Source organism: Megachile rotundata, chromosome 16 (assembly GCF_050947335.1).
Source record: "Megachile rotundata isolate GNS110a chromosome 16, iyMegRotu1, whole genome shotgun sequence".
Classification (NCBI taxonomy): Eukaryota; Metazoa; Arthropoda; class Insecta; order Hymenoptera; family Megachilidae; genus Megachile; species Megachile rotundata.
This window is the reverse complement of record NC_134998.1, coordinates 11,339,597-11,362,338: the sequence shown is the minus strand read 5'-3', so window position 1 is coordinate 11,362,338 and position 22,742 is coordinate 11,339,597. Positions and strand designations below refer to the sequence as shown.

At 37.3% G+C, this 22,742-nt stretch overlaps 4 protein-coding genes and 1 non-coding gene across 16 annotated transcripts in view; 3 read left to right on the top strand and 2 right to left on the bottom strand.

The window, feature by feature from the left end:
* Window positions 1-9: 9 nt before the first annotated feature.
* LOC105663046 (uncharacterized) lies at window positions 10-2,089 on the top strand. 6 transcript variants are annotated; one of them, XM_076541324.1, is made up of 6 exons: window positions 10-305; window positions 485-762; window positions 849-1,074; window positions 1,144-1,318; window positions 1,390-1,778; window positions 1,911-2,089. In XM_076541324.1, exons 1-6 carry the CDS (start codon window positions 219-221, stop codon window positions 2,025-2,027), a joined length of 1,272 nt encoding a protein of 423 aa, XP_076397439.1. In that variant the 5' UTR covers window positions 10-218; the 3' UTR covers window positions 2,028-2,089. The 6 variants fall into 6 exon arrangements, with proteins under 6 accessions (XP_076397439.1, XP_076397438.1, XP_076397442.1 ...); XM_076541323.1 differs by having other exon boundaries at window positions 828-1,074; window positions 1,144-1,309; XM_076541327.1 differs by having other exon boundaries at window positions 828-1,074; window positions 1,390-1,678.
* Window positions 2,090-2,221: 132 nt separating this feature from the next.
* Window positions 2,222-4,177, top strand: LOC100882961 (non-homologous end-joining factor 1). 2 transcript variants are annotated; one of them, XM_012289900.2, is made up of 4 exons: window positions 2,222-2,729; window positions 2,885-3,203; window positions 3,274-3,421; window positions 3,496-4,177. In XM_012289900.2, the coding sequence occupies exons 1-4, from the start codon at window positions 2,556-2,558 to the stop codon at window positions 3,725-3,727; spliced, it is 873 nt and encodes a 290-aa protein (XP_012145290.2). In that variant the 5' UTR covers window positions 2,222-2,555; the 3' UTR covers window positions 3,728-4,177. The 2 variants fall into 2 exon arrangements, with proteins under 2 accessions (XP_012145290.2, XP_012145289.2); XM_012289899.2 differs by having other exon boundaries at window positions 3,493-4,173.
* A 275-nt stretch (window positions 4,178-4,452) lies between these two features.
* Window positions 4,453-4,524, bottom strand: TRNAP-AGG (transfer RNA proline (anticodon AGG)). Its single transcript has one exon. It is a non-coding gene; the product is annotated as a tRNA-Pro (tRNA).
* Window positions 4,525-4,547: 23 nt separating this feature from the next.
* On the top strand, window positions 4,548-6,957 carry LOC100876251 (leucine-rich melanocyte differentiation-associated protein). The gene is made up of 4 exons (XM_012289891.2): window positions 4,548-4,708; window positions 4,812-5,039; window positions 5,816-6,191; window positions 6,335-6,957. The coding sequence occupies exons 1-4, from the start codon at window positions 4,649-4,651 to the stop codon at window positions 6,412-6,414; spliced, it is 744 nt and encodes a 247-aa protein (XP_012145281.1). The 5' UTR covers window positions 4,548-4,648; the 3' UTR covers window positions 6,415-6,957.
* Window positions 6,954-22,742, bottom strand: part of LOC100882849 (uncharacterized) — a 54,761-nt gene continuing 38,972 nt past the window's right edge. For 2 of the 6 annotated variants that reach the window (XM_076541309.1, XM_076541310.1), the window contains exons 12-19: window positions 15,063-15,217; window positions 14,643-14,830; window positions 14,510-14,539; window positions 13,041-13,143; window positions 12,793-12,954; window positions 10,823-11,055; window positions 9,911-10,122; window positions 6,954-9,443 (exon numbers count right to left, since the gene is read on the bottom strand). In XM_076541309.1, the coding sequence (XP_076397424.1) occupies window positions 9,289-9,443; window positions 9,911-10,122; window positions 10,823-11,055; window positions 12,793-12,954; window positions 13,041-13,143; window positions 14,510-14,539; window positions 14,643-14,830; window positions 15,063-15,217 (1,238 nt within the window). In that variant the 3' untranslated portion in view covers window positions 6,954-9,288. Of the gene's footprint in view, window positions 9,444-9,909; window positions 10,123-10,822; window positions 11,056-12,792; window positions 12,955-13,040; window positions 13,144-14,509; window positions 14,540-14,642; window positions 14,831-15,062; window positions 15,218-22,742 lie in introns of those variants that run through there. The other 4 variants (XM_076541313.1, XM_076541311.1, XM_076541314.1 and 1 more) reach the window with 4 other exon arrangements.

Sequence of the window (22,742 nt, the reverse complement as noted above, 5' to 3'; positions counted from 1 at the left end):
TCTTCCTTTCATTTATTCTGGGGAATACCAAGGTCCCAAAGTTTTAGTTACTTTATCTTTTCAGAAATATGGACATCTGCATTTTGAACATAGTCATTGTTTGACAGTTTGCAATGAACATATTTTGTTTTATATTTCAGAGCTTATAAATGTAACCTTGTTTAGGCACAGAAGACTCAAAACTCAAAATTTGTTGGTAACTTTGAGATTGCGATGTAATGGATCTTTCCAAAACTCAACAGAAGTACAAACATTACGCATGCCTCTGTGTTTCAGTTATGGGGCAAAGAAGATTTAGAATATCGGTAATTAAGACTTTATATTATATTTCTTGATAGTTAGTTGGTTCATAAATTCAATATTTCGTTATGTTTATCTGACGCGATTTTTGTAAATATAAGTAACCTGGGTAACCTTGCACTCATAATTCTTTTGGTTTTTGAGTGACTTAATTATTGCATAATTTATCAATCATCCCTTTGAGATGGGTGCCCTTATCCCTTCTCCGGAAGCAGGAGATGCATCAGTTATCATACCACAAATGAAGAAATGTTCTATTACTGATGATTCTTCTAAGAGTTTTGTTTCTATGTCAGAGAGAGACATAGTTAATCAAAGATCTTTGATGTCTGCTTCCACTTATAACTGCATTAATGATGTGGACAAAGTTGCATACAAGCACATGATTTTAATGGGAGACAGTGTTTTCGATGAGATGAGCAATTCAACAATTTATGATAAATGCCAGTTTCCATATTATAGGTTGCTACTTTGTTATTGATTTATCCTGTTTTTTCAGTACATATATTTTTTAAATTTATCTCCAGGAGTAGTAAAAATAGTGGTAGATTTCCAGATGCAGTTCTAGTAAAGGATGTTGGTGTGTCATGTATGCTTTTAGATGAGGATACCCCAGTGATACATATTCCTGAGACCAAAACCCTCATTAAACAACTTAAGAAAGAGTACAACGATTTATCTGATATTACAAATAAAATAACTACATATACAAAAGACATCTTAGGCCAACTAAGAAAAAAAGACAAGAGAAAACGAGAATTACTTCAACACCTGGTATTTAACTTTTCAATGATGTGAAAAAAATATATATATTGTTTGCATATACTTTATTATATATTGCAGATGGCTTCAAAACACGCAATTTCGTCACAGTACATTGATGATAAAGGCAACCTCTGTTTAAAATTAAGACTTTTAAGTAATACTGGAACACAATATACTCCTGAACACATTCTTAAAAATTTGGAAGATGCACTCAAAGACAAATGTGTTGCAAAGAAACTGCATTGTAAACGCTGTAATTATCTTAAAAGTTACTTCTTTATGCAAATAAATTCCAATCAAATTATTATTCTTGTACACATGCAGCTTCCACCCAAATTCTACACAAAGATAAAACACCAACCCTGAAAATCAGGGAAAAATCAAAACATGAGAAGGATGTTCAAACAGAAATTCACAAAGAAGACATGGAAACAAGTACAATAGATTCATCATCACCCAGTAGTTCATCCGTTTACAACTACTTAATGATGAGAAAAGGGAAAGCATCAAGTGGAAAGCTTAAAGCTGTATCAACAAAACTAGATGATGCAGAAAAATATTGGAATAATAAAACCAGAAGTAATAATAAAGACTGTAAGGAGCATTTAAAAAGGTGCGATCCAGTGATATTTACTAACTGGAAAGAAATTTCAAAATCTAAACAATCTAAAATTAAAGCATCATCTGTTATTTCTGATGAATCACAAGAAATGGTTCGTTTAGTAATTATTGAGTATGACCATACAATTATAAAATGTCTAATGAATAGTTGTTAAGTATACTAATATTCTTTTATCCCATGTAAGGCCCATTATAATTGCAGTTGCTCTGATTTTTTATTGCAGACAACTACAAAGAAGGCAACATCACAGTGCAATCGCAATATAATTAACAATTTACCCAATACAAAGATTCATAGTGTTAATATTCGTATTGTGAAACAAAGGAAGAGACCTACATAACTTTTGTATATTTTTCTTTTTAGTTACATTTACTTTTAATAAATATTTTTATACCATTACAAGTTTTTTAAATATTGTAACTTGTGTCATAAACTTTAATTTCATACTATAAAGTCCTGACTTTCAAGTATGTAATACATTGTATTATCAAGCATTATCTGTTATTTTTTGTTAGTACTGATAATAAACTATCTATTGATAGTGTTTTTATGTACCTACGCACGTATCGATATCTTTAGTCGATAGCTCCACATTTTAAGTCAAAGACATTAGTCCAAATACAGTGTTAAAACACAAAATGTATTTGACTACATTTATATAAAAGTTTATAGAATATTATAATGTGTACATAAATAGAATTATTATCATTTAATGATAAAGTTATACAATCTCTAGTCAAATATAAATATTTATTTCTTATTTCAAAAATGATATCAGCGTTGTAGGTTATGTCATTGAATGATAGGTTAGGAAATTTGTACTTCAAAAAGTATTAAAATTTATGTTATTTTAATAACAACAACAAGGATGGGTTTTCATCAGTGTAATGAAGAACCAATATGGAACAATTTAAAAATAAATAATGAAGTATATATGATTTCTGCCATTCAGAAGGAAGACAATATTGATATTTTATTAACTAATTTTATTGAAATATGGATGGAGAAATTAACAGATAAAATTATTTTAGATAGATGTCGGGTAATTAACTGTAATATACCATTAATAATATATTTAGAATATAACTAATTATGAAGTATTCTTTAAGCAGGAAGAAATTAATCTTAGAAAATAATGTATAGTGAAGTTAAGAGGCATTATTTAGTCAAAAAATTGCAGCTGTTTCTCTACTTTAGGAATTAAATCCACTCCTAAATGTTGAAGCTCTCAATTACAAAGAAACTATATTAAATATGCTGAAAGATGTATCAGCCCATATTGTTGAGGCATCTCCTGAAAAAATTAAATTACGTACTAAAATACAAGGGGGTTTCATGAAATTTGAATTAAAGCTAATAAAAGGAACACCTCAAAATTTTTGGGAATCAATAACTAAACCATTATGTATATCATCAATGGAACTTGCTCGTCAGCATAAATTCCTCTTAGATTTAATAAAAAAGAAGGATGAGGAAATTGCTGAGTATAAAGCTGAAGGGGCTGAATTGATAAGAAGTATGAAAATTATAAATGGTTTATATTTTTCAGCTTAATATTGAATCTAATAATTTATTTATTGATGCAGAAAATATTGAAACAAAACCTTTTATGGAAGAACAACTCAAAACAGATGTTTCTATTACAAATATCAATGACTATGCAAATATCTTCCAAACAGTAACAAATTATTGCAATGCATTTTATTCTCATGACTCTTCTGCAAAAGTCACAAGGTATATAATGAAGAGGACACTATATAAAAAAAAAATTTTTTTTGAATTCTAAATAATTTTTTTCATTACAGTAGCAGTGATGAGATAAAGAAAGCAGAAAACTGTACCCCTGACCAAGATGATGCTGGACAACTTGAAGGAGTTTCAAATGGGAATACTTCTGCATCAAAAATTTCACCCTCACCGAATAAAAAGAACAGAAGAAGTGCTAATAAGGAAGAAATAAATGCTAAGACAAGAACTGCAAATATGGCATATATACCTACTAAAAAAATAAAGAAAGGTTCAAATAAATCTATATTGTAAAAGAGGTAAAGTTAAGGGTTTACTTACATATAATATTCAAAGGGAAGTGCTGTAAGTAAAAATAATATTAATTGCTTTTATTATTTATGCAAAGAAAAGGTAACTTAAAGTACCTTACAATACAAATCATGATTTACATTAAAATGAATTTATTACAATTATAAATATATTTAGAATTTCTATAATTCTATATCACAGCTTTTGCTGTTTTTATAATATATGCAATAATTATACTTTATATGTTTAATCAAATTTTTAGAGAATGAAGATCTATTTAATATAATTAAAATCAATTATGATAGTTTTATGAGCTTCCCTTTGGGTATTGCTCCAATTGTAAATATTAACAGATTTTTTATTTTAATACAATGCAATTGTATATGACAAAATTGCTTTAAATCAAATATGAAGCATGCAATATGTAAACTGGAAATGATTTTTTATCTACAAAAAATTTTTTATCAAAAATATATATAATTATATAAAATTATCATTTTTTTTATTACCTATCCTTCCTTCTGATTATAAAATAATTAAGTACTCTTATCAAAAATGCATTTGTCTGAAAAGCACAGATAAACTGATTGTTTACATCAACAGAGTAATAAAATATTTTGTTGTCACAATACATGTAACATTGTATCATTACTCTGAACAAAAAGTATTAATGATTCGTTCACAAGAAGAGTGTACTCCAACAAAAAAGGAGAATACAAAAAAATTTTGGGCTCGTCCGGGATTTGAACCCGGGACCTCTCGCACCCTAAGCGAGAATCATACCCCTAGACCAACGAGCCACTTGAGAACTTACTTAATTTACTAGAAATATCACACATAATGGCGGCCCTGCTGGTGATTCAAAGTATTATCACTATTATTGTTTTATGATAATTTCTCATCATACAGTGCCGTACATGCAAGATGGCGGAGCGAGGCCAACAAGACTTTAATAGGAGTGCGTTGACAGTGCGATGTGGACAGGTAATTCACCCATATTTTTTACTACCGTACACTTAAAGTGTTACTTAGGTGAAATTATAGTCCTCGTGTGTCCGGACTATTACACGTGTTTTCAACGACCTAGGCTTGGTACACGGGACAACGAGCAGAAAAAGTTCCCGGAGGATTAGTGGGTATCGTCGGCGACGATTGCACGAGTTTAGACCTCTCCTACAACGAACTAACCTCTATTACCGCCGTCAAACACTTTCAAAAGCTCCAGGAGTTGATACTCGACAATAACAAACTTCGGGACCTCAGAACGTTGCCTTGTATTCCGACACTGACCACTCTCAGCTTGAATAACAACAAGGTCGGTCGTTTTACTTTTAACTAAATTGTTCCGATAAATTAAAGATATAATAAATTAATGAGGGCATTCGCTTTTCGGGAATACGGTTGATTAAATGTTTCGTCGCTGACTTTTTCATTGATGTATTTCAAATATTTGTTTTGTAGCGGCATGTGCGTTGAATGTATATGCAGATTAGGGTACAGTCGGTTCTGAAAGTATTGCGCCACTTACTGTAACCATCGCATTTGAAGAAAAATACAAAATGTTTCAAGTAAAATTTTATTATATAATTTCATACTTTTATTTTCATACTTTTGGCATAATATAATGTTAGAATTACAGCTAACGCGATACTTTTTTGCTATAATAGGAAACTATAATCAACATGAGGAAAAAGCTTTGCATGAATATGTATGTCGGGGAAGAACAGCAGGATTAACGGTGATATTCTGCATGTTTTCAACGTGCTTATTCATGAACCTTGAAGAAGATAACATTGAAAAATAGAATCCATCATATCAAGCTTAACGTTTCTATCGAGACATTAATAGAAATGACGTTTGTGCGTAATACGAGGGATGTAATAATAACTGATAATGTCTGATATACATAGTTCCTTTTACAATTTTACATCAACAAAATTTAGTCAAGTTTGCCTCCTTTCAAATTTAGTAACTCAGGAATTTTGAGACATTAAAATGTGGTAATATTACCCGATCGTGTAAAATGCAGGGTTAATTTTCAAAGTACTCATTGATTTTATCGTAAGATTAATATCAAAATGTTGCATTCAGATAACAGATATAGACGCCGCGTTAACGAGGATACGGGAATGTTGCCCGAACCTGGTGTACGCGAGTCTTCTGGGCAACCCAGGATGCCCCGACCAGTTGACCAACCCAGCGTCCACCGACGACGAGGATTACGATCGTTACAGGCTATACGCGATCTACGTCTTACCACAAACTCTTCGCTTCCTGGATTCGCGCCCTGTTACTCGTCAAGAAAGAAAGGACGCTGAAAGACGAGGGAAGTTTTCCAGAACAGTGAAACTGATTCCAGAATTGTCGTCCAAGTTTGTTCAAAACCCCACCGAATTTGATGATATATTCTTCAACGTTCACTACTCCCCTCTGCCTACGTCACTGAGGAATCCTCTTGATCACAAAGGTACTTTTCCTTTTTTGATAAAATTCATTCTTTTAATTTTTTAATAATATTCATTCTTTTATTTTTTTTATAATATTCATTCTTTTTATTCTTTTATAATATTCTTTTAATTCTTCCACAATATTAATTTCTCCATGTTTCAGGAGCATTCGGGAAATGTAAATATCGATACTCAGGGAAGAACTCGGAGGGTAATCGATTCATTTCAAATAACGATCTTTGAACGAAGACTGAGTCGGAATTTTGGATGGACTTTTTCTTTTTTTATGTATAGTTTATGTTGGGTGAGTTCCCAAGCACAAGAGTTTACATTGGTAGGGTTAGGATTAATCCTGAATTATCTTGGTGTTAGTGCATCTTCCATTAATGATAACTTTGTCATTGCTGACGATTTGAACTGTTCTGCCAATGTAAACAACTGTATTTCGTGGATGTTCAAACTTTTCGAAGTTTTCATGTTGCACTAATTCTGATTGTAATGGGAGCCGTAAGCAACGGACTGCGCATGCGCACTTGCGGTTGAATACATACGTGGTGCTCTTTTACACTTCGTATCAGTTTATCCACGAAATATATTGTCGAAGATTTAGTACTCCACATATATTGTTGGTGGAGTACTAAAAGGATGCACAAATTCTTTTATACCTTATTTTAAAATCTCAAGTCCACGTGCCTGATCATTCCTTTGAGCTATGAATTTGTTTTATATACATATACAAACATATATTTATGCGTATGGAATAAAGTGATATACAAGAGAAGTAAACGTACAAAATTTTTATTATCACGTACACTGAAGAGTGACACATAAATAATTGCTCGGCTCCATTTCCTCGAGTGTCACGTGACACAAAATGACGGAAACAGATAAAACGCGTGTCGTGAATTTCAACGCTCCTCCTGCGATTGACTTTATTATTAATTTAATATTATTGGTCCTTAAACGTATACAATGATGGTTTTGCAACGAACTCGATTAATCCGAGAAAAAAATTGCCCTATCAGCTCCTCGACACGTTGCTTACCTTTACAAGAACTTACGTCGAAGGCAGTTTTCGTAGTTTCACTTGTTAACCCTGTATTTAGGAAGAGTCTTACGGATAAGTATACTCGGTGGAAATGGTATGGTGCTATCGCAAAATTGAAACGTTGGAATATAAAAATATAAATATTCTAGGTCGACATCTGTTTCTAGCTCGTTCGTGAAAAATAGTGGGAGCTTTGACCTCTTAAGGTGCAAGGTTACTTTACGTTATTTCTGAATAAGAATGTCATATGTTAGTTTGATCCTGAAGAAAATAGTCTTATGTCTGCAATATTATGTACCATAAATTTATAGCTATTAGAAACATGACACTCTTAAAATTAGATGAACATTATTCAGATATACGTAAGGTTCAACCTTGCTATCATATCAAGACTTCAGCTATTGCGTCAATTCCTGCTATTGCTTAATTCATGGCTGCACCACATCATTTCCACCAGCAGTATGTACAGGTATAGTCAGTGAAAACAACATATTAACTCTCATACAATGAGTCCGCGAACAACTTGAGGTTTTGAACCTCTGTAGAAATATCTGATTAATCTGATACACTGTTTTGACCGACTATACAACGCTATTACTATAACTGTCTACATACACTAACCGGAGACTCGCCATTGTATAATTAGTTAAGTACAAGTACACCAGCCTTTCAATTCCTTCCATGCTGGACCTACGAAGTTTCTAATCGGCGAATACTAACACTCCCGCTGATAACAATTGATCCAAAGCCCCGTGGCCTACCGTATCCTACGTAAATGTATAAATATAATATTTATATGAATATATTTCTATGTACTGGAAGCCGGTTATATTTAATTCCTTAAATACACCGTTCCATCCTTGTTTGGCAATGCTCAACGGGAGAAATCGTTTCAAGTATTGTACACACTGGAAGCATCTTTCTCTCGAAGAAAGGAAAGTGTCCACATGCCAGCCGCGTTCCAAAGCACTTCTACAATTGCGCTAACTTCCCGGGTTAATTAAGACTCTTGGAACGGGGCCAGCTAACATTTTTCTCCTCCTATAATGTACTTGGCCACGAAGAATGCTTGCACGGCAGATAGCCACCTGGATACGTTTGGACGCCCATGACAAATTTCGACTCAGGCCTGTTCAAACATAACCTTATACCTGGACGTTAGGTTATGGAAACCGTGGGTCATTCAGTCTCTAATTCCTTCATTTAGAAATTTGGGCACTTGGGAGTATGGGGAGTTAGATAGTTGGAGGTTTGGGGATTTGGGGATTTGGAGACTCGAGGACTTGGGAGTATGGAGAGCTAGATAGTTGGAGACTTGGGGATTTGGAGACTCGAGGACTTGGGAGTATGGGGAGCTAGATAGTTGGAGGTTTAGGGATTTGGGGATTTGGAGACTCGAGGACTCGGGAGTATGGACAGTTAAATAGTTGGAGATTTAGGGATTTGGGGATTTGGAGACTTGAGGACTTCAGAGCTGACGATTTAGAAGCTTAGGACAAGTTTTAAAGCTTGAAGAATTTGTAGATTTAAGTATTTGAGGATTTGTAAATTTGAACTATAAAATTTGAAAAATGTAAAAGGCTTCAATGAGCAGACCTGGTCCAACTCTCACGCGCCTTCCCCAAACGGATTCCCCTAGACAATTAACAATCCACAACAAGTTCGCGTTCTTTGCACGCGATATTGCACGAATTTCGTAAATCGTTGTTCCGTTGACCTAGATCTAATTAGGACCTTCGTTCAAAAATGGATACCAACTAGATAGAAGAATAACTCCGTAAAGAATTTGAACGATGATTGAATGAAATATAAGTATTTGGAACTTTCGAGCATGGACCACCTCTGGTATCGAGAGGCTTGACGAAAATTTCGATCGTGCCGTCTAAAAGAATCGTCTAAAGGCACTGATTTTCTTCACTTCGAAAGTCACGTGGCACACTTCAACAGCCACTTATGTACATTAATTTTCAGGTTACACTAGGACCGAAGCGTTTCAAGCTTCGTTAAAAACGGTGACCCTCAAGGTCGCGAACGAATGTGTCCTTCGAGACCGAAACAAATCAAGACGATTAAGAGTTGCCGTTCTTCCCGTGATTATGCAGATTCGGCCTCAAGGTCACGGCACCCTCGACCCAGAAGTTAGGTCTTTCTAGCATGCTTTGCCACAGTGAGAGCTCGCGACCGGTCGCGTCCATCCAGTCCACTGGTTTGCCGTAATGTTTCCCTGGAAAATTTGCATGTTTTTTATAATTGGATTACTTGGGTAAAGAAGTTAAAGTTAAGTTAAAAATATCTTCAATGACATTAGAGGGATTATACAGCAGTGATACTAACACTTTTTATGAGAACAGAATGTAAGTTGAAAAACTAAGGAATGTAATGGTTGTAATATGTAGTGCTTGCAAAGACGAATCGATTGATATGTAATATGTATAAGGTCACCGCGCAATTTCTCGAGAAAATGGTGGATAAACGTTCCGCTTAGTCGGTTCGGCGGGTATAGACGCTCGAACAGCTGACTACGTCTCAACTATAATTTCTTGCATTATACCAAAATAAGTATACAGAGCTGTTAAGTGACTACAGGTGTTTAAATTAAAATTAAATGAAAAATGTTTTGAAAGATTTGTTCCAGTGATTTGAAACTTTGGTCCCACAGTGTATATTCACAGAATTTGAACAGAAGAATACCTGTGCCAAGATTAAATCGTACACCGCCCAAAAATTCGTTGCTAGCGATGCGATCGTGGTCCCAGACTGTTAATTCCAGTCCGCGTTCGGCTAGTTCCTGCAGGCTAACATCTTTATAAATAAACGTGTGACCCCATACTGGCGAACCACCAGATCTGCGAACCACTCCAGTCTTTTGTTTTCCTGAACGACCCTTGTCAGGCAGTAAGTAACTGCAACACCAAAAAAATGCCATTAACGTCAGTCTTCTATGTTCCTTATGGAAAATGGCAATATAGGAAGAGGGAATCCTACTACTTATACTTTACAGTCACTGTACTATGGCTAGTTTGAGCAAGTAAGTGGAAATTTATGGACACCCTAGGGAACTTAATGATGGGAAATTAATGGAAGCTTAAATAGTGGGGGATTCTAGGGACTCTAGTATTTATAGGATTGGTGCTTTTTAGAATACTTGAAAGTTACTATTATGGATCTAAGATTAGGGAATTTTAGTTTAGATAGGCATCCTAGGGAATTTTATTAGTTTAGATAAGTAATGGATCCTGGGACTCTAGGGAATTTAAGTTTCTCTAGGTAATTTCTAACTGAAAGACTCCAACAATTATTCTAATACTCAGCTGTTATATGCCTAGTTTGTACCAGTTTGAACTCTAAGGATTCTAGGGACCCTAGAATAAATCTCTATAAGTCTCTATAAATCTCTAATAAGTCTCTATAGAATATAGTAACGTAGGTGAATGAGATCTCACCACATATTGCAATACCGAAGAGTCCATTATGCAGGGGAGGAGGATCCTCTCCCTATATCGCCGTTTTCTCTAAGGTAGTTTGCCCGATATCGTACAACGTTTTTGAGTGATCCTATGTATTCAGCGTTGAGAAAAACGTTACTAATTAAAAGTGAAATACCTTTTACAGAACGGATCGCACGTTCCCGAATTCTTCGCCCTGGTTTGCAAATTTCTAGCCTCCTTAACGAGCACGTGCAATGCACCGCGACTCCAGTTCTTTTTCGATTTAGATATACCACGGTCTGATCCGGTTTCTCGATCGCGTTCCTGTTGCGTAGGATCTGGTGGCACGAATTTTAAACCGACGATCACCTCGCCTTTGTATGCGACGGGGTCATCAAACGGTTCCGTCTAAAATGTATAATTTCACTGTGATTATATCCAGTCATAACGCACACTTTCAGACGAGATTTTTTATTATTACCAAGTAGAAAAAATTCTTCGAGAAAAATATTACTCGACAAATTTTTGTAAAAAATTGTGTAAACGCAAATTCAAAAAATATTGCAAATTTTAATTTATACATTTAAAACAAATTTTATAATTTAGACGAAGTTTTAAAAAAATTTCTGTAAAGTTGCACGCTAAATAAAAATGAAAAATATTTTTGCAGTAACGATTCAAACTGTAACAACTCAAAATCCGTACCGAATTAATTGCGAAATCGAACTCTAAAGTATCTGCAAATTAATGAAATCGAAATAGTAACAAAAATGAAATTCATTGCAAATTGCATAACAAAGCGCTAAAATTTTTGCGAAAACTTTCTCGTACATGCACATCACACTACATAATAAATTTTGTTCTTTATTTATTTAAAAAATAAAATGTATACATGCTGTTACTCAAACTGTAAAATTGCACCTGTTCAGAAAACAACGCGAGTTAAGTAGGTTTCAGCTTTCCTGCGAGGTGCATCAATTAAATTTATTAATGTGGATAAAAACAAAACAAAGGAACCTCTAATGGTATGCTAGATCATAAATAACTCCCCACGAGCACTTACTTTCTCCCATTCGATTTTCATCACGCTCTTAATGCCTAACGCACGATTCACTTATTACCTTGACGGGCTAATGTCACGGGTTCATGAATGCGATCATTTCTGATATTCTTGTCTAACGTGTAATCATGTACAATTTCAAAAGTTGCTAATTGCTACATTCACATATTCAGAATTTACTTCTTGCGATAAGGCTTTAGTTACTCTTCCTGGCGCTAGGTGGCGCTCTCCTCTCTTTTATTCTAATGGCCGCCCTAGAACTTCTAACTACAATAATTATATTTTTCAAACTTTATATCGAAAATTTTGCTGAGATTTTTATTGAGAAATTATGAAAATGAACTTTAAATATGTAACTTATAAAACTTTCAAACATCCAAATTTTTAAGTATATACATAAAAAAATTTCCAAACCTCTAAACTATCAAATAAAAAAATTTCTGAACCTTAAAACTGAAACACTAAAAAAATTGAAAGCTTAAATTTCAAAACTTGAGATAGACAGAACAGGAAAACTTGACCTACTCAGTATATGGTCCATTCCAAGAACCTTGCCTTCCATGGCAATATAACAAGAGTGTATCATACTTCAAAACCTATGAAGTTGAAAAATGCCCTTCTATTTCATGAACTCCTCGTCCACGGCAATATAACAAGAGTGTATCATACTTAAGAATATATGAAGCTGAAAAATGCTTTCCTATCTCATGAAATCCTCGTCCTCGGCAATATAACAAGAGCGTAACCTAATTCAGAATATATCAGCTTGAAAAATGCCCTTCTATTTCATGAACTCGTCCACGGCAATATAACAAGAAAGTACCATACTTAAGAATATATGAAGTTGAAAAATGCTTTCCTATCTCATGAACTCCTCGTCCTCGGCAATATAACAAGAGCGTACCATAATTCAGAACATATCAACTTGAAAAATGCCCTTCTATTTCATGAACTCGTCCACGGCAATATAACAAGAAAGTACCATAATTCAGAAGATTCTCTAAACATCAAACGTACACCTAACTTCCTATCCTTCCTAATAAATGGCCGGCAATATATATGAACAATTCGCATGAACTACTTACTCTTTCCTGAAGCGGGTACCACTTCGGCGTAGGATCGTCGAAGATCTTGTTCTCCAAGGGCATTCGGACCTCGCCGAGGAAATCGTTGCGTCCAAACATGTCTGAGTGCCAGACGGTCAGCCACAGTGTTCTGGTCTCCAGACCGCTGAGACTCATGTGAAACTGAAATATGGTGGCGAACCATCCAAGCTCTAATTCTCATGCAGGGCAGCGGGGTACAAGCATAATGTTCTCGTATCACAGCTTACCTTCAGTGTCTCGTTAAATTCCGGGTTCAACGTGTGTTTCTTCACCTTCGTTTTTCGTTTACCGCTCTTCGATTTGTCGGGCAGTAGATACACCTTCACGTATCTGGGGAAATATTTCAATCGGGGAATTTAACACTTACTCGGAATCTGATTGGTAAATTAGAATCAGCGATTGTTATGAAAATCTAGGGATTTGGAGATATAGGAATGTGAGGATGAACTTTGGGACCTTAGGGTTTCAGCTTGGGATATGGTGATTTGGAATTATGGTACTATGTGTGTATCTAGGGATATAGTGATGTAGGGATATAGGTGAGGATCAAGAGATTGGGAGATCAGAAACTTAGGGACTGATAGGGATATAGGGACTTAGAGACCTGAGGATCTAGGAACCTATGAAACTGGATATCTGTCAATCTAGGGACCTATGGATGTGGTAACATATGGATTTATAGGAACCTACTGATTTAGGGACTGATAGGGATATAGGGACTTACAGACCTGAGGTTCTAGGAACCTACGAAACTGGATATCTGTAAATCTAGGGACCTATGGATCTAGTAACATATGGACCTATAGGAACCTACTGATTTAGGGACTGATAGGGATATAGGGACTTATAGACCTCAGGTTCTAGGAACCTACGAAACTGGATATCTGTAAATCTAGGGACCTATGGATCTAGTAACATATGGATCTATAGGAACCTACTGATTTAGGAACCTGTACGTCTAGAAATCTATAGATGAGGGCACCTATGAATCTAGGGACCTATGGATCTAGGGACCTATGGATCTAGGGAGCCATGGATCTAGGGAGCCATGGATCTAGAAATCTATGGACCTAGGGACCCATGTATTTAGGGAACCATGGATCTAGGGACCCGTGGATTTAGGGAGCCATGGATCTAGGAACCTATGGATCTAGAGACCCGTGGATCTGGGAAGCCATGGATCTAGGAATCTATGGACCTAGGGAGCCATGGATCTAGGGAGCCATGGATCTAGGAACCTATGGATCTAGGGACCCGTGGATTTAGGGAGTCATGGATCTAGGAAGCCATGGATCTAGGAACCTATGGATCTAGGGACCCATGGATCTAGGAACCTATGGATCTAGGAACCTACGAATCTAGGAACCTACGAATCTAGGAACCTACGAATCTAGGAACCTACGAATCTAGGAACCTACGAATCTAGGGACCTATGGATCTAACGACCCATGAATCTAGGGACCTATTGATCTAGTAACCTATGAATCTAGAAATGAATACATCTAGGGACCTACAGATCCAAGGATTCAGGGACCCAGTGATAACAACCTAGGGACATCCGTATCCAGGAATCCAGGAATCTAGGGATATAGAAGTATACATATAAATTCAGTGAAAATTGTAATCATCTCGAATTTGTCACCAGAGAGAAGAAATCATAGTGAAAATGTAAGGTTAAGAAATAATGTGTACTAACGTGTAGATCGCTCCTACTAATTGGCAATAACTATTAGCAAGCAAGAAAGTGATTAGTAGATGTTCGATGACACACGCGATATTTATCATTTAATCGGAGAAATAATCGAGCCGGTGAGTCACGGGTTACTTACGGATCGGATCGTTTGCGCTTTACGTCAACGGGCGCTAGATTCTTGCATTTCGTTACATGCACCTCGAATGTTAGGTGCTTGTAGTCGTACTGTAGAGCGAACTCGACTTCGCCGGTCACCACCACGGAGCGACAACAACGCCCCTCGCCGGCGCCGCTGTACACCGACGCCATTGAATCTGATCTTGCCTGAAACGTTCATATCAAATTTTCATGATTACCAAATAGCTTTGTCGTATACTTCAACAAGTCTTAGCTTTCTCATATTCTTATTATCTTGCGAAAATTTAGTTTCAAGCTAACTTTACTGCAGCTTTACCAACTTCGATACCGAATATGTTTCAAGACACATACAGAAGTAACGATCTTTCACTTCATATGTCGGAACTGATTTCTTCAATTATTTTCTGGTGTTACTCACTCCAAGACTCGACAACGATGCACGGGTTGCGAGATGACCAGAGTGCAGCCCGGAATCCATGTCGTCCACATCGATCACCGTGTGACTAGATCCCGCCCGCGATCCGGCGCCGATGATCGGCGTGCTGCACGCCTCCGACAAGCTGCTTCCGTCATCTGTAACGCAAGAACGGCGAAATATTTAGCTTGTTGGGCGTCAAATAATTTCAATCTTATGATCTTTGATCGTTGTGCACTGTACGGTAAGATGACAGACGGACTGCCAACTGCCATCTTATCAGACACGTGTACTGAGTGTCACTGAAGTACTGAGGGCAGTTTAGGGACTTTCAAGTTTAGAATTTGGGGACTTGAGAATTATGGGAATTTGACAATTTTGGAAACTTAAGAATTTAGGGATTCTGGGAATCTAGGGATTTTGGAAATCTGGGGATTCTAGGGAATCTGGGGATTCTGGGAATCTGGGGATTCTGGAAATCTAGGGATTCTAGGAATCTGGGGAATCCGGGGATTCTGGGAATTTGGGGATTCTGAGAATTTGGGGACTCTGGGAATCTGGGGACTCTGGGAATCTGGGGACTCTGGGAATCTGGGGACTCTGGTAATCTGGGGACTCTGGGAATCTGGGGACTCTGAAAATTTGGGGACTCTGGGAATCTGTGGACTCTGGGAATCTGGGGACTCTGGGAATCTGGGGACTCTGGGAATCTGGGGACTCTGGGAATCTGGGGACTCTGGGAATCTGGGGACTCTAGGAATCTGGAACTCTGGGAATCTGGGGACTCTGGTAATCTGGGGATTCTGGGAATCTGGGGACTCTGGGAATCTGGGGTCTCTGGGAATCTGGGGACTCTGGGAATCTGGGGATTCTAGGAATCTGGGGTTTCCAGAAATCTGGGTATTCTAAGAATCTAGGGATTCTGGGAATCTAGACTTTGTACCAACTAACTTTTCTCATTCTCAGACCCAGTTTCCGACCCCTGATCCTTCGTCTTAGTAACTCGACATTTCGGAAAAATTTCTGAAACAATCGACTCCTCATCGATGTCTTTCTTCTCAGTTTTCGAACCCCCTGGAAAATTTCTCACTAGACGCTTAAGACTGAACGACTTAAAGTTCGACGTGAATATCTCGTCCGTCGATTCCGCGTGCATCAACGACTTTTCGTTATCCGTCACATGAGTTAAATCATCGTCAGTGTCTTCGTTCTTCGTCAACGACTGGTCCGACGCCATTTTCTGCAGCTCCACGTTTTCTTCGTCTTTGCAAGATGGATCCTGCGGAACGCTGGGTACTTCTCTGACACCGCCATTTTGTACTTTCGAGTAACAGGGGACGCAACAGCAGTCGAAAAACAAATTCGAAGTCAAACGTTGAGTCATTTTTGTTAACGTCCAACGACTGGACGCGTTGAAACTCGTATATCCAGTACCCTTTTTCATTTTTATGCAAGTTTTTTGTTACAAGGTGTAGTCTGGTCCGTTGAACTCGTTACATAAAGTGTCGTGAGATTCTATGCGAGGAAACGTAAGGGGACTTTCGTTATATTGCCATGTTCATGGTGTATTCTTCAAGTCGGCAATATAGCGAGTTGGACATAGTTGATATTAAAAAGATAGCGAATCTCATTGATGGTGGGATCCTCTACGCGCTAACTCGTGGGTTGACATCTGTACTGATGTTTGCAAAAATGGCAATATAATGCGAGTTTGCCAAAAGCACGATAAACGTATTGAAAATATCAATTTTGAATAAGTTAAATATCAGACACACTGTAAATTAGATTTTTCATTAAATTTTCAAGAAAATTTATTGTTGATAATTTAACAATAATTGTTCCAAAGTAACATTAATGTTTTTTGACTTTGGCAGCTGTTTCCGTGCTGATTAAGTAAGAAGAGTATACAATGACGAATCTTATCGATTTCCACTTTTGTGCCAAGTAGAAATGGTTATATCTAATGGACATGGCTTGTCTCTATTGTTTCTCATGCAGACTAATATTGATACGATAAAGCAAAACATGTTGCAAATTTGACTGAAATATAGTCACTGACTATAGATATCATTCTGATTGGTTTCAACTCATTTCTGAATCCATATTTGCCATATAAGCGCAGAACTCTCGTTATATTGCAATTTTTACATGTGGATATTTGGACAGGTTTTCAATTTGGTGTTTTGTTCAAATTTACGATGAGAAATAGAACATGACCACGCGTTATATCGCCAAATCTTAAGTGACCACGCGTTATATCGCCAAATTTTAAACGACCACGCGTTATATCGCCAAAATTGCGACCCAACTCTTCACAGTACCGAATCGCAAATTTCATGCCCACCCGATATATCGCCAACTCCAAAAATACTCCACTTCCCCCTCCCGGCAATATAACGGAAGTCCACCGTAGATAAACAGAAAAACTATATCGCTACGTAAAACTTTCGGATATCCTTCGCATAACAGCCACACACTCTCGAATCGTAAAAATGATCCATTCTCTTTGTCCAACTAAAATATGCAAACAGAGACACTCTACAAAGTGTAGTTTCACGCGTTTCTCGCTTCTTGCCGTTTTCTTCTTGTTCGGTAGAGAACGGAAGTTCGTTTCACTTCGATAGCTCGAAACACAGACACATTACCTTATTTTACAGAAAAATTCCTTGGATCTCGTTAATTAGCGAATAATTAGAGTGGTGCGTTAAAAGTAAGGCTTTCGTTCTACGATTTGAATATTCTTCGTTTTCACTTCGGCGTAGTACTTTTTCGCGAGAACGATCTTTCGTAGTATTTTGCAACGTTTCGATACTTTCATTTATTTTCATTCGGCAGCGGCGAAGGATGCAAACGGACGCGAAACCATGTTAACACTGACGAGTTTATGCCACGGTTGTTACTGATAATATGCAGAGGGGAACGTGTGGGACGATAAAGCTGATTTTTACTTCCTGTCTTCCGGTACAATTGCGTGGGGGGTTTCATGTTCAAGGCTTTAGCTCCCTTACCGAGATAAGGGATGATATTTTAGCTAAATATTTCCTGCTTAATATTTATCGTCGCTGCTAAATTTTCATCATTAATAAACAACGTTAACAAATTTTTATTGTACATAATTTATGGTTCAAGTATTTATTAAATAATCGTAAACTAATTTGAAATTAACTGTAAATTGATCTTAAAATAACTGCAAATTGATTTGGAATTAATTATACAACATTCACAAAGTAACTATAAATCAAGTACAAATATCAAATTATTTATAAGTTCAATTTACTTATCATATATTTAAATCACACACAAAAACCCTAAAACAACATTAAAACACATAACTTCTATGGTTAAGTAAAAAATTTGTCAAAAATATTTAAGCACGATTTGAATTTGGCGCCAAAAGTCAGTCCACCGCTAAAGTCGCAACTAACAAAATAAAGCAAGCGTAATTGAGTTATTAAATCATGTTCCGCGTGAATCAACGCTGAAAACAGTGCTACTTTTTCATTCCCACGATTTTTCCCAAGGAGAAGTGTCTGGAAAAGGTAATTCACATCGTTCGAGTGAACTTATGGCGCCTACACAACGGACCGTGAAAGCGTATACGTATCTACGGGCAGAAATGAGCCACATATGTGGGCGAAAGTTTTACAGAATTGTTTGTAACCGGAATCGAAACATCTTGGACTGGACATGTCGATGTGATCAATAGGTTTCTAAGAGAAACTTTTTCTCCGCTTTACTTCCGGTTCAATAACATTATACAACGAATGTCTGACATTATATAGTGTTCTCATTTTATATTATTTTTAGTTTATTTAGTTTTCTTATAATAAATACTATGAAGGGAAGATGAAGAGAATGAAAGATATACAAAAATAATAAAGTAGTGATGGGTTGGAGCGACGTTTGAGTAATATTTTCTGAGCTATTGCAGTGAATATTTTTACGTAATCTTTTAAGTGTAATCATTTAAAATATAATCCTAACCTAACATTATATACAAAGTAACTCTCAAGTATAAAATTTAATGACACGAATAAAATTTTAACCCAATCTGCACCTAATACAATTATTTTCTCTAAAAGTTATAAAACTATTACCACGAAAATGTCTTACGTAACCTAACCTAACTAGCAAGATATAATAAAATTGCGTCCAGTGTCAGCATATTACACTGCGTGTAATATACTCGATTAAATATGATCGAAGCAATAAAATTATGTGTTCCAAGACCACAGACAGCGAGGGAAATGTAATAAAAGAAGAGCAGGAATTCTGCTTGTCAGTTCGGTATACACCGTTTTCTCGATCGCGTAAAAAGGTGACACGCATTTCAAAAGTCGTCGACACCAACCTATGTCCATCGACTTTCCAAGTAACGTTACAGAAAGCGTGGCTGTGTACTATTTTGTTCTGTGTCGCTGGCGACGAATTGACTTGCTTATCGATCGTTGCTTTTTCTCTCTAACATGGTTAATTAGTGTACTTTTACAGCGATTATGTACCAACTCCAGATCTAACCTTACTTGTATTTGGTACTGTACGGTTACCTTTAACCATCAAGTACTGTATGCAATTATAACAATATTCAATATTTATATTAATACTTAATTAACTTATGGAACTGACAATATTATAATTTCTGTATATAATATAATTTTGTGGACTTGGTGAGACATAGACAAAGCCTTGAACATAATGCACAACGCTTTAATAATGCATTTGCAGGTGAATCTTTACATATACTGTAATCCAAGATGGCGTCGAAGGGAGAGACATGCGCAGTGCACTGTGGATACACTACTACATTAATTAATTATGTTATTCATCTTTAATAAATCATTATATTCCGTTAGATATTCATTACAGAGAACAATAAACATATTTAATACCGAATAATACTATTCACCACTTAATTCTACTTAATTACCGTAATTTATCGTGATTATACACTGCGCATGCGCCATCCCAACGCCATATTGTTTTCGTTATTCTAATGTTTTCGACAGAACCACCTTTGCAGAACACCATTGCCTTGTTCATACAACCACGCTCTATTTCATGTACCCGTGTATCATAAAATTCCTACAAAGAGCCTAATCACAGAATAATTAGTCTACATTGAACCACATTACATAAGGAGCATGACTATCTTCAATCAAACGTAATATCGCAATTACTCTCACTCGATCGTGCTTTTAAATTTCCGTAAAGTATTGCTGTATCTTATCTTTACGACCACGCTATACGAACATACGCAGCAGAGAATTTGTTACGGCGACCTGTTACGCTTCTCTAAAACGGTGATTGCGAATAAGAAACGGCACGGCATGCCACGCCGTTACAACACGCGGTTAAATTCAATACCTGGAGACCGGTCGTAACAGAGGTACCTCGTGACACCAAAATATTCCTGTACTGTTCTTGTCGACGGCCGCGAAACTACGATCGTGGAACGCGTGGGAAAAGGAATTTGAGATGCAGGGATTTGGGGATGGAGATATTAGGGATATAGGGATTTTGGAGGAAAGGGTAGGAAGGTAGGGATTTGGAGGTGGAGAGATTATGGGGTATAGGTGGATTTGGGGATATGTGGAGTTGGGATGTGTGGATTTGGGGATATGTGGAGTTGGGGATATGTGGAATTGGGGATGTGTGGATTTGGGGATGTGTGGATTTGGGAATGTGTGGATTTAGGAATGTGTGGATTTGGGGATGTGTGGATTTGGGTATATGTGGATTTGGGGATGTGTGGATTTGGAGATGTGTGGAATTGGGATATGTGGATTTGGGGACGTGTGGATTTGGGGATATGTGGAATGGGGATATGTGGATTTGGGGATGTGTGGATTTAAGGACGTGTGGATTTGGGGATGTGTGGATTTGGAGATGTGTGGAGTTGGGATATGTGGATTTGGGGACGTGTGGATTTGGGGACGTGTGGATTTGGGGATGTGTGGAGTTGGGATATGTGGATTTGGGGACGTGTGGATTTGGGGATGTGTGGAGTTGGGATATGTGGATTTGGGGACGTGTGGATTTGGGGATGTGTGGATTTGGGAATGTGTGGAGTTGGGAATGTGTGGAGTTGGGAATATGTGGATATGGGGATGTGTGGATTTGGGGATATGTGGATTTGGGTATGTGTGGAATGGGGATATGTGGATTTGGAGATGAGTGGATTTGGGGATGTGTGGGTTTGGGGATATGTGGATTTGGTCATATAGGGATTTGAAGGCACAGAAATATGAATGTACTAGTTCAATATATAGCCGATTTCCATCTTGCCCCCCTTGCGTCAATATATCGCAGCTCTACTGTAATTCTCCCATTCCCCTCTCAATTCCAAGAAACGCATCAGCGTCAAAGCATTAAAGCGACGTTCATCGTAAAATGTCATTTACATCGCAATTCGAAATAATTCCCCACAAGCCCGCAATTACGCCGATCAGAATTACGCGATGGTTTCCCGTTCTTCCTAGCATCTCGTAAAAGAGAAAGCACGCGAACCTAACAAAGGTTTGCACAATCCTCGAGGAGTAGAGACAGTTCTCTGGTGCTTTACGCGTGGAACCTTGTTCCATGACTCGGGATTTTATGTAACGATTCTCTCACAGGTCGGATTCTCATCGCGGGCACGCGTGTTTCGTACACGTGATCGGTTCCGCGACGGAAAGAGCGAGAGAGCGACAGGAACCGAGGACGAAAATGTCCTCCTGCGCGGCCGAGTGAAATTCCATTGTTCGCCGCCATGCCGCGCTGTCCGCCGGTTAGTAGAGCAGAAGAACGTGGCGCGGGTTCACTACCGGGAAATAATGTTATACAAACGAGCTGTGTCTTTTTAACGCTTTATGGCCCATTCTGTGATGGCCACATTTAGATGGTGCCCAACAGTAACTCGTTCCGTTTTCTTTTCTTTCTATTCTATTTGCGTTGGGTAATATTACCACGGTTAGGAAACTGCGCGTATGGAGAATTTTATCACCGAACCGACTATGCCGAAAGACTTAAGATTTGGATCCAACTTTTATTTATCGATTTGGGTTTATGGATTTTCATTTTTGGGATTTTTAAGATTTGGGAATTGGACTGGGGAATTTGGGGTTAGGATGCAAATTTCGGAATTTGGGGATTTGGTGATCTAGGGAATTTGGATATCTAGGAACTTGAAAATCAAGAAGTCTAGAGTTGTAGGAATTTGGAGATTGGGAGAATTAGGGGTTTAGGGAATTTGGGGTTGTAGGAAGTAAATTTTGAGATTTGGGGATTTGGTGATCTAGGGAATTTGGAGATCTAGGAACTTGAGAATCTAAAAGTTTGGGGTTGCAGGAATTTGGAGATTTGGAGAATTAGGGGTTCAAGGAATTTGGAGTTGTAGGAATTAAAGCTTGGGATTTGGGGATTTGATGATCTGGGGAATTTTCGGATGTGGAGAATTGAGTATCTAGGGAATTTAGGAACCGAAAACTTCCAAATTAGGAAGTTCGGAATCTAGGAATTTATGGATCCAAATATGGAAATTTAGGAATTTATCACTTCTGACTTGTGTGGGTCTAGGAACTTGTTGACCTAATTCCATTATCCCCTTCCACTCCATAACTTCCGTCCCATTTGCATAAGGTAATATTACCATACTCCTCCAATGACCGCCATCAAAGTTTACCCACCGAACCGACTATGCCGGAG